The sequence below is a fragment of the Xenopus tropicalis genome, chromosome 2 (genome assembly GCF_000004195.4).
Source record: "Xenopus tropicalis strain Nigerian chromosome 2, UCB_Xtro_10.0, whole genome shotgun sequence".
Lineage (NCBI taxonomy): Eukaryota > Metazoa > Chordata > Amphibia > Anura > Pipidae > Xenopus > Xenopus tropicalis.
Window position 1 is genome coordinate 116,898,720 of NC_030678.2, and position 14,981 is coordinate 116,913,700.

At 36.0% G+C, this 14,981-nt stretch overlaps 1 protein-coding gene across 4 annotated transcripts in view; it reads right to left on the reverse strand.

The window, feature by feature from the left end:
* Positions 1 to 226: 226 nt before the first annotated feature.
* arhgef7 (Rho guanine nucleotide exchange factor 7) overlaps positions 227 to 14,981 on the reverse strand; it is a 98,997-nt gene continuing 84,242 nt past the window's right edge. For 3 of the 4 annotated variants that reach the window (XM_012957889.3, XM_012957891.3, XM_012957890.3), the window contains exons 19-22: positions 11,599 to 11,775; positions 4,266 to 4,365; positions 3,846 to 3,900; positions 227 to 2,516 (exon numbers count right to left, since the gene is read on the reverse strand). In XM_012957889.3, coding sequence (XP_012813343.1) covers positions 2,394 to 2,516; positions 3,846 to 3,900; positions 4,266 to 4,365; positions 11,599 to 11,775 — 455 coding nt within the window. In that variant the 3' untranslated portion in view covers positions 227 to 2,393. The remainder of the gene's footprint in view (positions 2,517 to 3,845; positions 3,901 to 4,265; positions 4,366 to 11,598; positions 11,776 to 14,981) is intronic. The other variant, XM_004911991.4, reaches the window with a different exon arrangement.

The window sequence follows — 14,981 nt, forward strand, 5'->3', positions numbered from 1 at the left end:
ATCACTTTAATCCCATTTAAGATTCTAAAAATTACACGGTTCCAACTTTTTGTTACAACTGGTTTTTCCTGTGCAGAAGAAGTGCTCCCTTATGGATTCACATTAAGTTCTACAGAGGCATGGAAAATTTCAATACTTATACACGAATAATACCCATTCTCATTCATACAGAATCAACACATTTTTAGCAATACTTTATATTTAAAAAAAAAAAATCAGCACTACATATTTGTAGAAAATGTTTGTTATTTCCAGGATAAGTTCAAATGTTTCCCCCTCCTATATACAAAACAGTCATATTTTATGCAACATTTCTCTGACATCCAAAGTACCAAAACACAACTATACTGATTCTTAATATTTCACATGTAAGGCATATAGGAGAACAATACAATGACAATATGAGATACAACATTAGACTGCAGAGGATGAGCCCTATCATAATATTTAGTATATATGAAATAGTCTCACATGCTAAATCCAGTGTTGTTCATGACAGATCCTAATATTTGGCGGCCGTTGTTCTTTGAGTTTTTGTCATCTACAATGGAATGTTTCTCTACAGTACTTCTCAGTGGAAAAATAGGGAAATAGTTTGTGCATTTGTGAAGCTAATTACCAATGGCTTTTCTCCCCAGCAATTATAGTTTTGCACCCCCATGTAACAACGAAAAAAAAATGACAGTTTAAGAAAAGTGGAGGTACAGGGAAAAAGAATATGAATACGTGTTTGCAGCATTTTTATTATGAATGGCACAGGCAGTCATGTTGTGGGGGAAGACTAGTGCTCAGCAGGATGAGGAGCAGCATTTTGGCAAAGTGTTCCTCTGTAGAAACAAGAATGCTGAGAGTTGGAACAACTTCAGTCTGTAAAGTGTGAAATACCAACAAAGTAACACAGTGCTAAAAAAGCAAAAGCAAAGCTCAGTAAGATTATCTCAAATGGATTGTCAAAAAAAGTTGGTGATGGCCTGCCCACTATAAGGCAACTACATTTATATGACATCTTTAATTAGTCTGCGTTTCAGTGTTTTCAGATAAGTTGTGCACCAAAATGATGATGACAACTTTTAGGCCCACAATGCACAATGAAGAGCTCAACCCACTGTATAACTTGCATTCGTGTTAGTGCCAGGTGCTGGTCCGGAAAACCCCTCTCCTGCAGAGAGGTCAATATTTGGCCAACAGAAAAGAATCCAGTAGCACTTCTATAATTGCATAGCATAATAGGTGATTTTATTCAGCCCATATAGATATGCACAAGGGCCCACAGCACACTGGGCGTAGTCTCTGCTGGAGTTATTGCACCATCACATAAGGACCCGAATATGGTGGTGCAGCCTGTCATTTACTACCTGTCACTACTAGTGCCTGGCAGTGAATGACAGATGGCAGGGCCACATTTTTTCACTTCTGTTTGAAAACCACCAGTGCAGAATAAGGCCCAGTGTGCCTTTTTTTGTTTTAGGTCAATATATGGAAGGTCATAGGTTGCTCATAGCTATCACATTGCATGTGCTGCACTAAAAACTCAAGCAACAAATGTGTCCAGTTTCATTTAAAGTAACACATTTGTTAATGGTGTACAAGTTATAGTAGAATCTCAACAAAAAAAAGCTGTTAGGTGCCCAACAAAAATAATTCATGTTAGTGTTTGGTTTAGAGAAAAAACAAAGCAATAAATATATATTTATATATGCATAAACATAGGGCATGTGTTATTAGAAGTTTTACATTAAAATGGCTCTAGATTCCCATTGTTTGCTTCAGCGTTTTTTTGCTCTTTTTTAAACTGTGTTGTTTACATGTATATAAATAAGGCAATTAAATTACTTAAATACATGGCCTAACAAACTATTTCACATAGACTTGATCATGTGAAAGCATTTGAGATGTTGACTTTTTTCCATTCGCCACTTCTGCTTTAAAGGAGGCTATCATAGTAGAGACGTCTACTAATGACCATTAAGAGTATTTAAAGGAAAAACTAGGAGGAAAAAAAGATAGAGCCCCAAGTGCCTTTCACATGTAAGCATTCAAAACATTATATACAAGAAAAAGGAATACATTATCAATAGTTCTATAGAAAGTCAGTCATCAGGGGAAATGGATTTTCAGTTAGCAACTGCACTTTATGCAAAATGAGGTAATTAATGTGTAAAGGTAAAAACATTATTGGTTTGGTACAGTCCAAATTCTCTGAGTTTTACACCTGTAGCTGTTGACGTGTCTGGGGGCAGTCACCTATGCATGGTATCAAACCAGTGCAAGTGAGAGTCCTGCTAAGATCCAGTAAAATCTCATTCTGCAGTGCCCCCAATGCAACAAGGCTCTCCAAATGTCAGAGAGCTCCACTCTTGATCCCTGGGCAGAAAAGAGGAAGACACGAATAATTACAAATTGGTTTCATCCCAAGAAGGATCGTTCATGTTCTTTAGGACTTTTCTTATAAGTTTTTCAAGCTCCTTGCGAGCTCTTTGTTCTTCTTCCAGAGATTTCTTCATCTTTTTACTATCCTAATGATGAAAGAAACAAACACAATCAGAAATATGACAATGCTTTTGAAGGTACAGATTATATACACTTATTTATACTTTTTTAACAATATTCTGCATTTATTTTTAGTCTGTTAAGAGGATACAAGTCAACAGATTCAATCTGAAATAAAATGCATTTTATGGTTTTAATCTAAAAAACTGTACTGTAGGCTCTAAAATTGAACCTGCAGGTAAGCTTCTTCTCTTTAGTTAAAACCTTAAGGGCAAGTAAACCAAGTAAGGTAATTTCAATGAAAGCATCCTAGCATTAAATTCAGCTAAAGACCAAACTGAATGCTAACCCCAATCTGTGCATTCAAGCTTCAGCAAAATGAAAACTTTCATTCTGTGAAAGAAAACTGGGGTCTTTGGTTGTCTAGGGGTTGAATGTTTGATTTGGTTTCGCTACACATTAAAAAGGATTAAGTTACAGTATAGCAACATGTTGCTCAACACCCCCTTTGATGGTGCTCCCAGTGGCCTCAAAGTAGGTGCCCATTTTTAATTCTTTGGCTTGGAGGCAAGTTTTGGAAGCAAAGAGACACAGTATTACTCCAAGCAGAAGCTCTGCAGTCCATCAGTCCACATGGGGCTACCAAATAGCCAATTACAGCCCTTATTTGGCACCCTTAAGGAACTTTTTCATGCTTGTGTGGCTCACCAACACTTTTGAATAAAAAATGTTGGGGATCTCTTTATTTAGGGCATCTCTAGCTGCTGAATCCTGCTGAAAAAGGAAAAATCTTGGCCAAATCCCAAACCGAATCCTGGATTTGGGGCATCCCTAGTAACAACCAAGCTTACATTAAATTTGTATAAATGATGATTACAAGTGCATTTATTTTAATGAAAGGCAATAATACAACTGCCTCCTACTCCTTCAGCCAGTAAATGGCAGGCACTCAATTCTGTAGCCAGAAAGAACATGCTAGGAAAAAGGATTTGAATATGTATTTTCCACACTGGAACAAATCATTTCAGTGCAGAAGATAAATTGTGTAATCCCAAATTGCCTAGTTAATAAACCTTCGCGGGCAACACTAGTGCAGTATAATTTAATTAGGTTTTCTACATCATCATTTGTAAAATCTGAACATAAATCTGTGACTTTAATCACAGCAACAGGGCCACAAAGGTGGACAAGCTCAGTGGCCTTCACTTGCTTACTTACTAAGGGATATTGTTATGCACGGTTATTCAGTAAATATTTTACTTGCTAAATAATTCATGGGAAAATTTTGAAACTGATAAAACATGAAATTATAGGCTGAACAAAAACAACAACAAATTGAAAACTAAAACACAAACCTGTTTTAGTTCCTGAACTTCATCTTTTAATGCATAAACTGTATCAACAAGACTCCTAAAATGTTAGAGGGAAAAATTGGTCAAAAAAATAAGATTCTTAAAAACTGTGGGATCTTACTGAAAAAGTACATTTCATATTATATTTCATATTACATTTCATATTACAACAGAAAAAACAAAAAAATATTGCTGGCCAGGACAAGGACAGTGTGAATTTGCTGGCACTATATCAAGCCCTCGTCACTAAAAACCATGTGACTTTTCTAAGATGTAAGTCATTCAATGAAATGGTGAACCTTGTATTTCACAATCTGTGATCTGTACTGTAGAATAAGTTACAATAAAATGTCAGGTAGTATGGATGACATTCTACCACATAAGACAATACCAATATAAGACTATATTAAATTCATTACTCACTTTTCTTCTATAACTGTCTGTCCATTGCTCCTGGTTTCTTCTACTATAATTTTCTCCTCTTCAGGGAGCAATACTTGAGGAGTTGATCCTTTGCGGCAGCCTAATAGGGAACAAAAGGTAAAACAGATGAATATAAAACAGAAGCTGGCACTTTTTCTGTACTATTAACCACATTGTTAAGTCTTAACCTCCTGAGCATTCTGCAGTCAATCTTTATTGAGTCTGATCCCTTTGGTTTCGTTCCCTAATTCTCACAGTGACTGCCACCTGTAGAGTGCAGAGCTCTCTCACCTACTGTCTGCATTATCAATCTGCATATTTTTATTAGTATTTGGCAATTAAAGTTCCTGAGCTTCAAAATAATATTGTATACATACACAGTACTTGGTGGGTTTTTAAAATATTTGTAGTCAACTTAAAATTGGTCTAAGCTAAATGGATTTTAACCTTTAGTACAGCTTGAATACAGAACTAACTGGTTTTAACATACCTGAAAAAGTTTTTCCATGCCACAAAGATAAGAACCACAAATTACACAGCTCATTACAACATCAATGAAGTATTACATATTCAGAACTTACCTAACATAGGCATTTATATAAAAAAGAAATAAATTAAAAAAATGCATTATTACAAATAGCACATTTGTTAAACCAGATCTTAAAATAAAGAATACATTTGAACAAAGCATTATTACAAATGGCGTCAAAAATCAGGTCAAAAGTTATAATGTTACACAGATGTATACATAAAACATCAAACAAAAACACAGAACAAATTTTGCTTTTACTACTAAATAGGTTTCCTTTTAGTCCAAGTTGTTTACATTATGGTCAGGGTTTAAAGTGGATACCAAAACATTTAAAGGACAATGTTTTCTGCACCCACATCTGTACTAATGACTATAATCACATTATAGAAATAATTTTATATGATTACATTCTAAATAAAATGGTGCTGTAAACACCAGCCATGGGCACTGGACTTTTGCCTAGAAAATTTGACTTGCACACTCTGTACTCCGTGTAACATGCTAAAAGAATATAGAAGCATTTTTTGCAATTCTGGTGGAAGTACATTTCCAGAAAGCATTGGATAAGGAAGAAACAGATTTTGTCACTTCTAGGAGAATGCATTATACTGGCAATTACTGTGTGCTTTTGACATTCTACTTGGCATAAGTACAATGCTAAGCCTGTCCTATATTCTCACGTAACCTTCTTCATCCCACCTGCTGCTGACATCCTAACCTACGTCATATCTCTCTGCTGTTCTGTCTGACAGATGCTGCTATGTCATCGATGTTTAGAATAATAACAAAGGTATACTGGTTATTCTAAACACATTTACTTTCTTAAGAATTTTTGTTGTTTTGTCACCAGTGACAAAATCATTTAATGCCCACCCTATGCACCCAAACCTTATATCTGTTTCACCTACTAGTACTAAAAGTTATAATTATTAGCCAAAAAGGTTGCCATTAAGTTGCTAACCTGCTGTCAATGACAATAAAAAGTTATTTGTAAATATAATGGCTACTGAAGAAGTGTGTCCCATACTACTTCAGTAGTCAGCTAGAAGTGTAAACAATGTAGCTCAGCCAGCTGATTAACAGACTTGAGACATATGGAGTTGTGTCTGGAGGACAGTTAACCTTTGCCAAACTGTTTCAAAAGTAAGAACCAGAAGTACAGAGGCACAAACCAATACTGCTTTAACTTGCAATTACATTTACAAATAATTTCAAAACCATCAAAATGTTGAATGCATATTGAAAATATGTATATTTTGTGTTTTTCACAATAGATGCCTATGGAAGTTTATCGCCAGCAATAAAAGTACACATAAATAAATATTTATATACAAATTATGAAAAAAAACCAGAATCTCTCCCCCCCATTTGTGAGAAGGAAAATTCTCCCCAGCAAGATGAGCTAAATCACTACAAGTGATCTTAAAGTACATCAGTGTCATTCAAGTTTACTGGCTGCTTGCTACTTTTTAAAGGCCGTAAGTATTAAATGCATTACAAGCACATTAAATATGGATTGTCTGTAGCAGATGCACAAGAGCAATGTGTCTGGTGTCAGGCAATAAGTTTGTTTTCCTCCCAGCATCAGCCTATGATGCCTATGTGGTGTGCAAATGCTAGAAGCTATGGAAATGTAATGTGTGCTAATGAATATTGATATCCTGTACATCTACAGGCAAAAATAGCATAATAGATTCCTTACCCAATGACTACAGTGTGAGCGCTGCACTTATGCTGAGCAGGGAACAACATCAAAAGCAGGAGCAAATTGAACCAAATTACATTTAAACCAGTGGAAAATATCAGACTGTTCATGGGACTATTGTACAAGTTTTGGACCAGTTGCAGGACTAGATCCGATATATGCAGTCAACTATGCATTGTTCCATGCAACCTCTCCACCAACACAAGGAATAAAGAATAATTCACAGTTGAAGGCACAGACTAGCAAAGGCAAAATTTATTTGAACTGTACATAACATAAAATTGTTTGTTTTTTCCTTTTTTTAATAAAAACAAATAAGTGTAATAAGGAACCACAGAGCATATGTATATTGTACAATACAACATTCAGATATACATCTGTTTCATTCTTTGAAGTCTTAAGAAAGGCAATGTGCCATCCCTTGTATCACTTAATCATACAGCTGTGAAATAGGTTTGGTTGGGACTAGCAAAACGTTCTAACAGATGAACATGATACTGTACTTGAAAAACTGTGGAAAAAACCATTTCATGTGGGTGGAAAGGGATCCAAAGTGTACAGTCTAAACTCTAATTGGGCTCCAAAAGGAGTCACTCAGAATACAGCTATGTACATGAATATATGTATATTTATATATAATATGTATATATGATACAGAATTGCATAAACATAAATCTGAAGTCCCACAAAAATAGAAACATTGGTGTAATACTGCAGTTAAGGTACTAATAAAATTGCTTCTGTAATACTTTGCAGTAGTTCACAATACTTTACAAACATGTTAACATTTTATAGATAGATTATGAGAGATTGGAGGTTTCCGAAGTAAAACGTGATTAAAAAAATTCAAAAGCAAAGAGTTAAATCAAATAAAGAGATAAAGACCGGCAAAATGCAACCACCTTGGCATTTTATAAACTCTGAGGGCAGGGATGTGCAATAATGTCCTTAAGCTGTCATGGAGCTACAACTCCAGGATGACCACATAACCCAAGAAGCAGCATACTTCGTTAGAAAGGCAGTGGAACCCGTATAAGAGGGTAGCTTGTGGTGGTATAAAAAGATATAAAAGCACCATAGTAAAGAAAAACAAAGCATCCATTACGTGATTACATGATTCTGTCCTGTATGACACAGCCACAGGACTGCTCTCACCTGTTGTTACTGGGGAAACATCAGAAAGCTTTGGTATTATTACTGATGCTTGGTAGAACACTAAGGGGCATATTTATTATAGTGAGCAAGTCAACATCACCGGTGATGCATCCAATCAGCAATCAGAATTTAAGTCACTTCTATAATTTAGAAAACAAAAGCAAAGATCTGATTGGTTGCTATGGGCAATATCACTGATGATCTTGGCTTGGAGGGGTCTTTTATTATATGAGTTCTAAGGAGAACACATTGGAAGTTGCAGCTTAACAAACAGTAAGGCTACAGATCGGACATCCATACTTCAATAGAATGGGTAGGTATATGCTGATCTGGACTTTTTATCCACCTATGACAGTATTTTTTGGACAACTGGACAAAACCATTATGACTTATGCAGAGGAATAAATCATATATTATTGGTTAGTCATCAGAAACCTTCAGTGGCCCAACTGCTGCCAAACTGCAGTGATTATATAAATGGTGAAATTCAGCACACAGGATGTGATAGTGTCATTGAGACATTAATAGAATAAAGCATGGGAAATATATGGTTGTATTTAAAAAATACATGTGTGGCATTGACTATAGGAACGTTAGTATCTGTATGCATGAGCTATCCAAGTAACGTACAATAGATGATGAGAAAATTAATAATTGAAATATCATGGTTTCCAGAAATTTCTGAATAACTAATGATACCCAAAATATATTAAGGGCTACACTCAAGTGTACCAGTGTATATTTCCAGCGTATTATTCATTTTCTGAGCCAGACTTCCATCTTATATGTAATTTATACATTTCTCTAAATATTTACTATGCACTGGGCAGCTTAGAGTTATTTGTATGTGAGCAGTAGCTTTCCAGGATTGACTTACAGAAAATGATGAATGTCATCCATGACACTAAAATTAAGGCCCATCAAGAGAAAAAAAATTATGAAGAATATTCCATATAAAAGGCATGATGCCACAAGGAACAGGGCAAAAAGACAAATATTCCAGAGTTATTTTAGGGCGGAGTGTGTTGATTATGTCAAATACATATGAACATGAATTGTAGCCTCTCTTTCTATGAGGTTAAATCAGTTTTAATTAGTACACTATATGATTGGAAGGCCTTTTAATATGATATTTTTGCCAGTCCTTAGGTGTGGTTCCATTACTTTGGAATGACTGCTAGTTCTATTTAGTATATTAATCAGGTTACTGGCAGACAAAGAAAACCAGAGCATGCACCTCCCCAATGGCCAGCAAGCTGAAACAATGGATCAGTGCAATTTGGGTATTTTTGTAGTTCCGGGTAAAGTTTTGGTACCATGTTGAAAAAGTTATAAAACTATATAATAGATATTATATTTATTCTAAACATTTGATATAAAACATAAAAGAGTGGTGTGAAGGTGATACCTTTATTGTAATATCTTACTGATGGTCCTATAGGATGATTACTTGGACAGGACTCACATCACCTAAATTTAAGTACTTTATTTGGAATGGAAATGACTAGGTAGGGAGGCACACCACAACCCAGATTTTGTAAATAATGACAAAGTGCTTATTAATAAACCAGGTGCCCCAATTCCTGCTGTTACAGCTGAACACAGAATGTATTTTTTTTTTTTACCTTTCAGACTGACCTCCGTTTTTTTAAATGTAATTAGATTAGTCACTCTAATTACAACAACCAAACTGAAAAGCTATGGGTTTTGCAAATGAATAACGTTTGTCAAGCGAACGGATCTTCTCCCGATATCCCCACCTACGGGCGGGCGATATCAGGAAAATGTAGGCTAATGCGATCGTTTGGCCCCGGGGCAACAAGCCGATGCGGTCCCCAATCCAACCGAATCTTTTAACCTGCCCGATCGATATCTGGCCAATTTCAGGCCAGATATCGGTCGGGTATGGCCGTCGTTCCTGCCCCTACACGGGCCGATAAGCTGCCAAATCGGCAGCTACAATCGACCCGTGTATGTCCACCTTAACTGTGCATCTGGCATAGAGCACAGCTTTTGAGTGCCCTGTACTTACCACCTGTGGTAGGAAAGCACATGAAAGTCTATGAATGGCAGGCCAGGAAGCACATGTGGATCAGCATGTGAAAATCTAAGGGCAGCCACTTGTGCTCCATTCACTGTGAGGTACAAATCTGCGTGCCTGACAATAGCATACAAATACAGTAAGGTGCATTGCGGGCACATTTGTCAAATAGTGGAATTTTTTTTAGACACATTTATCAAATGGCGAACTCTCATAGGAATGAAATGAGAGCAGTGGAATTTCACTCTGGCAGACTGTGACAAGCCTTCATTTAGATTATATTTGAATATGCCCCATCATGTCTGATATTTTGCACTTAGTCAGGATATCAACCAGGCTAAACCCATGATTTATGGCCTATGGCATACAAACCATTTGACTGCCATCATGATGAAGGTGTCCTGAACAATTCTATAGCATCGAGGCTAAATCAGGGGTCTGTTATGCCATGTCTGTGTAGTAACAAGCATGAATGGAATCTGCCTGTCACTGACCACATAGCGTGGTCAGTAGCCAAAAACTTTTTTTTTGGCTACTGGCCCATTAGATATCTCTTGTGTATTTTCTAATTAAGCCTAACTTCAAATATTAGGGGATGATTTATCAAAATATGAATTTAGAGATTAACAAATAAAAACTTACATTCTACTTATTTCTATGGAATTTTTATAGGTGTATATCAATGGGTGAAAGTTAGAACTCACCATTTGATAAATACGCTTCTAAAAAGGAATAATAAAACATGGATGAGTTTTTATGTATTAAGCTCTAAACTCACTTTTGATAAATCTACCCCTTAGTGCAAGACTGCATGATGTTAAATAAAATTACAGTTATTACCTAGTCAAGGTTCTATACAATTTCCTGACAAAATTCCAAAAGACTTTATGACAGAGAAATTTAAGTGTATGCCCAATATTAATGGGAGCTTAATACAATATAATTATTGGTTCAGATAAGAACATATTTTGTGAAAAGGAAAGTACTTTACATCCCTAGAAAAATTATGATCCCTTATTGCTACTGACATGTTACCAGAATTTGTAATACCATAGAGAGCATAAGGCATTATTTCTAACAGCAGGCTGCTGATCTTACTGCCGTATAATAAAATTAAAAGATTTTGGAGTAAGATGTTTTCAGAATGAAAATGTTGCATTCATGCAAAGAAAGGACAAAAATTAAAACAATGGGGTATGGCGGCAGCAGCAGTAGTGGCTGGGAATCTGCTGTTTCATTCCTCATTCCCGATCGCTTCTTAAGAAAAGAGAGTCTGCAAATGAAGTAGTTATTTTAAAAAGCCTATGGTATATGTTTGACATTGCCTTACCATTGCCAGATACATTGAGCAAACTCAATCCACTGCCAGCTGCATGCAGAGCAGAGGATGGATTCCACAGCAACTTACAGTATGTATGAGTTAACCTCTATACAAAACTAGATCTTCACAAAATTCCTCACAAATAGGTATGGTTTCAGTTATTCAAAATACAAAAATGCACATAAAATTATTCCTTCAAATTAGACAAGACAGAATATTAATCTGTCCCATTAAAAATAAATAAACCCCCAGTCCCCCTCACATAAACTAAACTATAAATGCACTACACGCATTAAGAATGTGAGGTATTTTATCAATACATGTATGACTTTTTTCATTACCTTTGTAAATTGATAATAATAATATAGAATGTTATTTGATGTTGAAAAGGTTCCTCACTCTGCATGTAGGAAGTACCAGAGACTACCTCAGTTGTCAAAACAATCACATTAAAGAGACAAGAAACACGAATAAACATCTAAGAAAAAGTAGGTTGTGGTATAACAAGCATTTTGTTAAGAAAAAAAAGTTTAGAAGTGCATTAGTTCTGGTGAGAGATATATGAGCAACAGCTCTTACGAGAAGTAGACCCCATTCTGTAACTATGGGCTGTCCATATACTGTCATAGTCAGAGTCTTCGGAGAGGTCTGAAGGCTCCAATCGAGAAAGACTACTGCGACGACCCAAGGAGTCTAGACTTGATTGGTCATCATCAGCCAAGACGTGATTATGCATCAGGTCAGTGCCTTGCCATGCTAAGGATGTATGGGTGAAATGAAATAGCAATGGTGGAGAGGCAGAGATGGATGGAGGAACAAAGGAGGAGGAAACAGGATAGGAGTAGCCACAACCAAAAATGTAACATGAAACAAAACAAAAAGCAAAAAGGGTGATGGGAAGAGAGGGAAAAAAGAAAATATTGTTAAAAAGGACACCAGAGCTTTGTAGTTTTAAGTTAATAAGTTCATGACATAAAGACTGCAGCCAGGGGGGGAAAAAATTGAGTACCAGTCAATGCATTTTGTGAACTTTGCTTTAATAGACAGTTCCAAAACACATTGTGGAGATTAGCCCTTGATTAGCTTTGGAGGGCAGGGGGTGGCTCTGCATGTGTATTTGTATTTGTGTTTGAAGGGTGCTACATTATTTTTTGTATGGCCACTGGCAAAACTCTCAGCATTATTAAAATGTATGTTTTGAAAGGGATTTCATTAAACTGGACCAGAATTACCTTAATATCCTTAAAATCTGTCAGGTGCTTCTGAGTGTGCGATGCAATATGCACAACAATCTCTAGGTTACTGGGCATGCTGACGCACACAACTGCACAAAGCAGCAGTAATTGTAGTAGTAGTAGTAGTAGTGTAGTGTAGCTGAAGTCTGGTACTGAAAAAATACTTATAGCAAGCTAGGTAAATGCTGCAATAATATAGATGAATGTAAATAGGAAGCTAACAATGAGAAGAGCCAACTGATCTGCACTTTTAAGCAGACTTTTTGACCACTCCACACTGGGTAGAGATGTTAAGCAAACAATTTCAGAGCTACCACAACATGCTAGAATGTCAAGAGAAACAGGGTAACTGGACTAGGAGTGGATATTATATTTTTATGAAAAAAAATGTAGTTCGCCTCTGGCAGAAATGAAGCAGAATACATTACTGAAGTTCTATGACAGCTTTTTAGAGCAGGGTTTCAATCTTACATTGCTAAAGGGTTTGTTGAAGGTGGTTAGAATGAATAGAATTTAGTTAACAGCCACTACAAAGCCTAGTTGGACTCCCCCGTTCCAAAGAAATCACTCTAGACAATATATCTTAAACTATTAGTTAATCATATTGATAAATTTAGTTGGACTGAACAAACATTACATATTTAACAAGTGCTCAACATTTACAGAGCATTCTGCATCTGGTTTGGTGTAAATTTAACACAAATGAGAAACTCATTTTGGCTAAAAGAAAAAAGTAATTGTGCAGAGCATAAAGGCTAAACATGGAGCAAAAAGCATTTGGGAAAAGCCTGAAGAACATCCATGTAGGGAGACTGCAACAGCCACTTAACTCTGTTTGATACTTCAACAATTAGGCAGCAGAAGCACATGGGAGGAGCACACTTAGGGTGATAGATAAGCAGGCCAGCAGAAGCAGCAGCAGCAGCAGAAGTGAATACTGTTCATTACAACCTTACTAACAGTTCACAAGAGTGTGCAAGCTGTCAGACTGGTCTCTTCTTGGTCTTTTCTTACCTGCTGTATATTAACACTGTAAAAAAATACAACCATACTACGGTGCCATAAAATGCATAAACAGAATAGAGCATACAATATATAGAAATACAGGAATAGGACTTATTACCCAGAATGGGTAGGGCCTGGCATTATATAGATAAAGGGCCTTTCGATAATGTGGACCAAACTGCCTAAGGCTACTAAAACACCCAGAATGCGTTAATCCTGGCATTTTATAGATAAGGGGTCTTTCCATAATGTGGACCACACTGCCTTAAGGCTACAAAAACACTTAACGTTGCAGAAAAAAAGCAGATGAATCTAAAATGTTGTTTGTTTAATTAGGGTAGAAAGGGAAATGGCACTTTCATATTTTGGTGCTTCCTGGACAAAGTGTATATGGATAATAAATCCTATTCCTGTACTTATCTAAGATTATTCGTGGTTCAACCCACCAAATCTCTAAATACATTTCATTTATTCAAGTGGAAATTCAATATATAGATTTTCTTATTACCATGAAACCTTATGGAACAGCTTAGACCTGTCTCTAAAACATTGCCTGTTATAAATTTGCTGGAATAGTCTAAGACTTAAATACCATAAAATGGGCACACAGAAGTTACTCTAAGGCAGAGGATTGTCAAAATTGTGGGGCTGGGCCAAATTACAAGGCCCTCATCCAGCCTTAGTGCCACTTAGGGTAAAATTTGTGGTTACAAGCTATTAGCTCTCCTAAATACACCAGCAAGTAAACACTAAGGCATCAACTGTCAGTAGCCTAGGTATTCTTGGAAGGTTGGCTAAATACCTAATAGAGAAATGTTTTCACACATTTGTAGAATTCCATGGGGGTAGCTCAATTAATTAATAGGAAACCCACTTGATTTCCAGTGTATGTGTTTGTTGTGATGTGTAACCAAGCATAAAAGCATATTGGAGTCTTTTCCTAATGTCTCTTTTCTATAAAAAATCTATTTATTTTGTAACGTGTAAGGTAACATTGTCTATATTTCAGTCGTAAACCAGGACTATCCTTAGGTCTCACAGACATTTGTGGTTGTAGAGTTTGAGGCAGTTTAATGAATAACTTCTCAGTCTAAACTGGATTAAAATCACAGATAATGTTCTATGACACTTGCACAGCTGGTCCAAAATTGCAACACACTGATTTGATTTAGATTGGATTTATATAGTCATATATTCATATAGTAGTAAACAGGGTTTTATTGTATTGATGCAAATCAACCAAAGTGGATATTTTGTTTAAAATGTCTAAAACATCACTACTTCAAATCACTGGTAAGTTATGGGTTTTGAATTTAATTTTTTTGGTGCGAAGCTTTTAGTCTTGGAATGGTAACAACTATCTCAGTGAGAGGGCATAAATAGGAGTTGGAAGCCAGAATATTAGATGAATAGTACCAGGGGCTAAACAGAAATATTATACAAATACCAATGAACTGAACTGAAGCCTCAAAGACTAAAAGCCTGGTGGTTCCAAAACACCTGAAACAGCCCACCCACAGACATGAAAGCACATCAACCAACAAACAGTAACACAAGAATTATCAATAGATTTTCTATTATTTCCACAAAGCATGGTGTTTATTCATGCATCAACAAAGCTAAATAACTTAAATTACTTAAATATATCCATTTACAAAATATAATTTTTCTATTTATAATTTTTGTTTACAGAATGTTTAATAGTCTAATTTACTAGAGATT